Source organism: Brassica oleracea, chromosome C8 (assembly GCF_000695525.1).
Source record: "Brassica oleracea var. oleracea cultivar TO1000 chromosome C8, BOL, whole genome shotgun sequence".
NCBI classification, from domain to species: domain Eukaryota; kingdom Viridiplantae; phylum Streptophyta; class Magnoliopsida; order Brassicales; family Brassicaceae; genus Brassica; species Brassica oleracea.
This window is the reverse complement of record NC_027755.1, coordinates 12597087-12600199: the sequence shown is the minus strand read 5'-3', so window position 1 is coordinate 12600199 and position 3113 is coordinate 12597087. Positions and strand designations below refer to the sequence as shown.

General features: G+C 40.6%; 1 protein-coding gene across 2 annotated transcripts; it reads right to left on the bottom strand.

Moving 5' to 3' along the window:
• Positions 1–271: 271 nt before the first annotated feature.
• LOC106309701 (myb family transcription factor APL) lies at positions 272–2114 on the bottom strand. Of its 2 annotated transcripts, none has more exons than XM_013746800.1 (6): positions 1791–2114; positions 1601–1677; positions 1467–1521; positions 1284–1362; positions 1125–1194; positions 272–880 (listed from the first exon to the last, which is right to left on the bottom strand). In XM_013746800.1, exons 1-6 carry the CDS (start codon positions 1972–1974, stop codon positions 488–490), a joined length of 858 nt encoding a protein of 285 aa, XP_013602254.1. In that variant the 5' UTR covers positions 1975–2114; the 3' UTR covers positions 272–487. The 2 variants fall into 2 exon arrangements, with proteins under 2 accessions (XP_013602254.1, XP_013602255.1); XM_013746801.1 differs by having other exon boundaries at positions 488–871.
• Between the last annotated feature and the right edge of the window lie 999 nt (positions 2115–3113).

Genomic DNA, 3113 nt, shown 5'->3' with positions numbered 1-3113 from the left:
CAATTCTCAAGCATTATAGAGTGTAACTCTGAACCATATTGAGCAGGTTTTACATTTATACAATAAGAGAGCAGAGTAGAAGCAGTGGATGTCAAGCAAAACTTTCGATACTAAACAAACATGATATCAAGCCCGAGTAAGGGCGTAAGGGCGCAAAAGGTAGGCTAGAGTAATAGTATTTGGTTTTAACACCAAAATGCAAGAAATGGCTCCTCATCCACAATCGCCGCTGGACATAGGACATAATTTATTTACTGTATTTGTCATCTACTTGGTCAAAATTGCTTGTTCTTACTTGTTCTGCATCATCCAAACCAAACATAAACTCCCTAACTAAATCCCATAATTATACAGAAAGATGAAGCAAAATAATACACCAAAACTAAAGGAGACACTAGAGCTTCAACAAATTTATACATTAGCTGACAGTTTTCAAGTTTAAATTACGAGAAGAAAGCAAATTATCTAAAATCTGGCCTCTCTACCTTCATCCAAGGCTACTACTAGGCATAACCCAGCCAGTTTCATGACCCACAACAACGCTTTCTCCGTTTCTAAACACACCCCTATGCCTCTTCATCAAAGTAGCTGAAACCGGGATTGAAGTCAGCGAACTCTCTGCTGAACAGTTGTTCTTGTGCTCTATCGCTACAGCAAGCTCGGATAAGGACGGAACCGTCATTTTGGTTGTGTGGAATGGGACTTGGCTCCCATTGGAGACCTTTATGGCTAGCTCTGAAAGCTCTTCTCTAGCTGCTTCTAGCCCAGCGAACGCAACAGCTTGATCCTCTATAGCCTTGCAAGCCTTCTCTAGAACTGATTGAAGATACTTCCCCTGTGCCTCGATCCTGAGCTGTAGTCGCCGTTGAACCTGCCCATACTAATGAACCCCAATCAAACGCGGTTACTAAAATGTGAAATTGTGATTTCCTAACTAGTATCGTTCTGATATGTTTTGAAGAATTTAAGCTGCTCAACTCTTAGCTATATGTCTACCAACGTAGCAAATTAAAGCTGTTGTGAGTTAAGTTATTTAGGGATAGGATTTGGTTGAGAGTAGTGATAAGTCTCTCCTTAATCAAAATCTCTCAAAACTTTTAGTGAATTCAAACAAGAAAGCAAACCTCTAGTTGCTCGTGTAGTCTTCTTTGGACTTCCATCTGGGCACGCAAAGCTTCAGTAACCTGGTAACTCCTGGAAAAAAACGGAAAGCAGGGAGTATTCATACATAGAACATTAACAGCCACTAGGTTGAAATTGGAGACGAAGACACGTAAACGTACTCATTCTGTTCCTGGGCAGCCAATCTTAAGGATGACGTTGAAGATGAACCTGTGTCTTGACTCTCCGCAGCACAAGAAACTGCATAGAGATATCAGTCCACAAGTGCATCGATGACAACCATTTTCCATAATATAAGAAGCTATAGAATCTAAATGGAGGGAAGGCTAGATGAATAAGAATACCATCCTTAGAGTTTTCAGTTGATTCTTTGCATAATTGCCTCCCCTGGCGGAATTTCTACCGACCAGAACAGTAAAAGCACTGAGCTTTGTTGAAATCGAGTAAACAGTAATAAAAAATAGATATTTATTAAAACCTGAAGATGAGATTTGAGGTGGTAGAGAGTGAGACCCTTCACCCCCATCGTTCTCATTATCGTTTTGGGCGTTGCTTCTGTAATCAAAACACACACAGAGACAAGTCACAGGCGAATGAAACAGATCTTGCAACCAAATCTTAAAGCAAAGAAGAAAGACATAACAACAAAAACAGCAATGGATACTCACTGTCGGGTCCGCCGAGCTGGGTGACGGCGTCGACGAATCGCTCATGGAGCTCCGAAGTCCAGCGAAGGCGGGGTTTGGGGTCAGTTGTTAGGACCAAGCAGGCGTCGACGGGAAGGTTGGTTCCGTCGGAATACTCTCCCATGCTGCCATCCAGCGGAAGCGACGACCGAATCGCCGAGTACATTTTCTTTTCTTTTCCCGGGGAATGTGATGCAGATTTCTGGCAGTGCCGAGATGGGTATTCCGTATTCGGTTCCTATACGGGTCAGGCCGGGTCCAATCCTGAACTTTTAAGACAGCGATGAGACGAGCTAGTTACATTCGGACAACTTTTTCAGATTAAAAAACATTCTTTCTTTTTCTAATTCTGTTTTAAAGTAATTGCTTTCTATAACCACTTTTAGAGACAGAAATTCACTATTCGAAAGCTGTTATAAACCAAATGATGATCGACTATCGACCAGCCCGTACTGCATGTCCAATCCGGGACATGATAAAGACAACCAGAGATTATGTGTTTATCTAGTATATATTCCATGTATATCTGTAACATAGTGTTTATTCTTATCTTTATCTTGTTAGGATAAACATGACCTTATGACGGTCTAATACCTTGTATATATATGGACCTTCTGGTCGACAGTAATGATAACAAAAGTATTTCCCCAACACTTCATTTACAACACGTTATCAGCACGACGTTGCTCTCATAAACCCTAACCCTAAAAACCAGAAATAAATCCGAGCAGTAAAAACCCTAATTCCCGACAAACTTCAAACAGCTCTATCCCTCAACTCCGGCGGATCCAGACAACGAGCCAGATACCAAATTAAAGCTCTTGACGAGACGAAGCCAACGCCGCTAACCCCGCATCAATCGAAGTTTGGACGCGCCCCCACGCTCAGCTACAATACAGGCAGAAAATTTGTTCCAGAAACTAAAATCTCTCTCAACCATATACCAGTCTCCTATTCCAACAAGTAGCAACAAAAACAATAATTCCGAGCAATCCATCAGCTAACTAGGAAGATCTCTAACTGATAGACCGATCAACCCATCAAAAGTTTTCAGGTATAATCGAAAACTCATCTAAAACCCATAAAGTATTAAATACTCTCATCCGCAGCCATGTAGCTATATTTAGCAACATGTCTCTGCAAATAAAATAAAACCAGAAACCATAAACTCTTTAAAATCTGGAACCTGAATTTTTTTTGAACCTGTTCTTAATCTGAAACTGATTTTAAAATTGTTTAAAACTTTTCCTGATGATAGTTTCACATTAGAACTGTTTAGGATTGAAAGTTCAACAATTTTTTTTT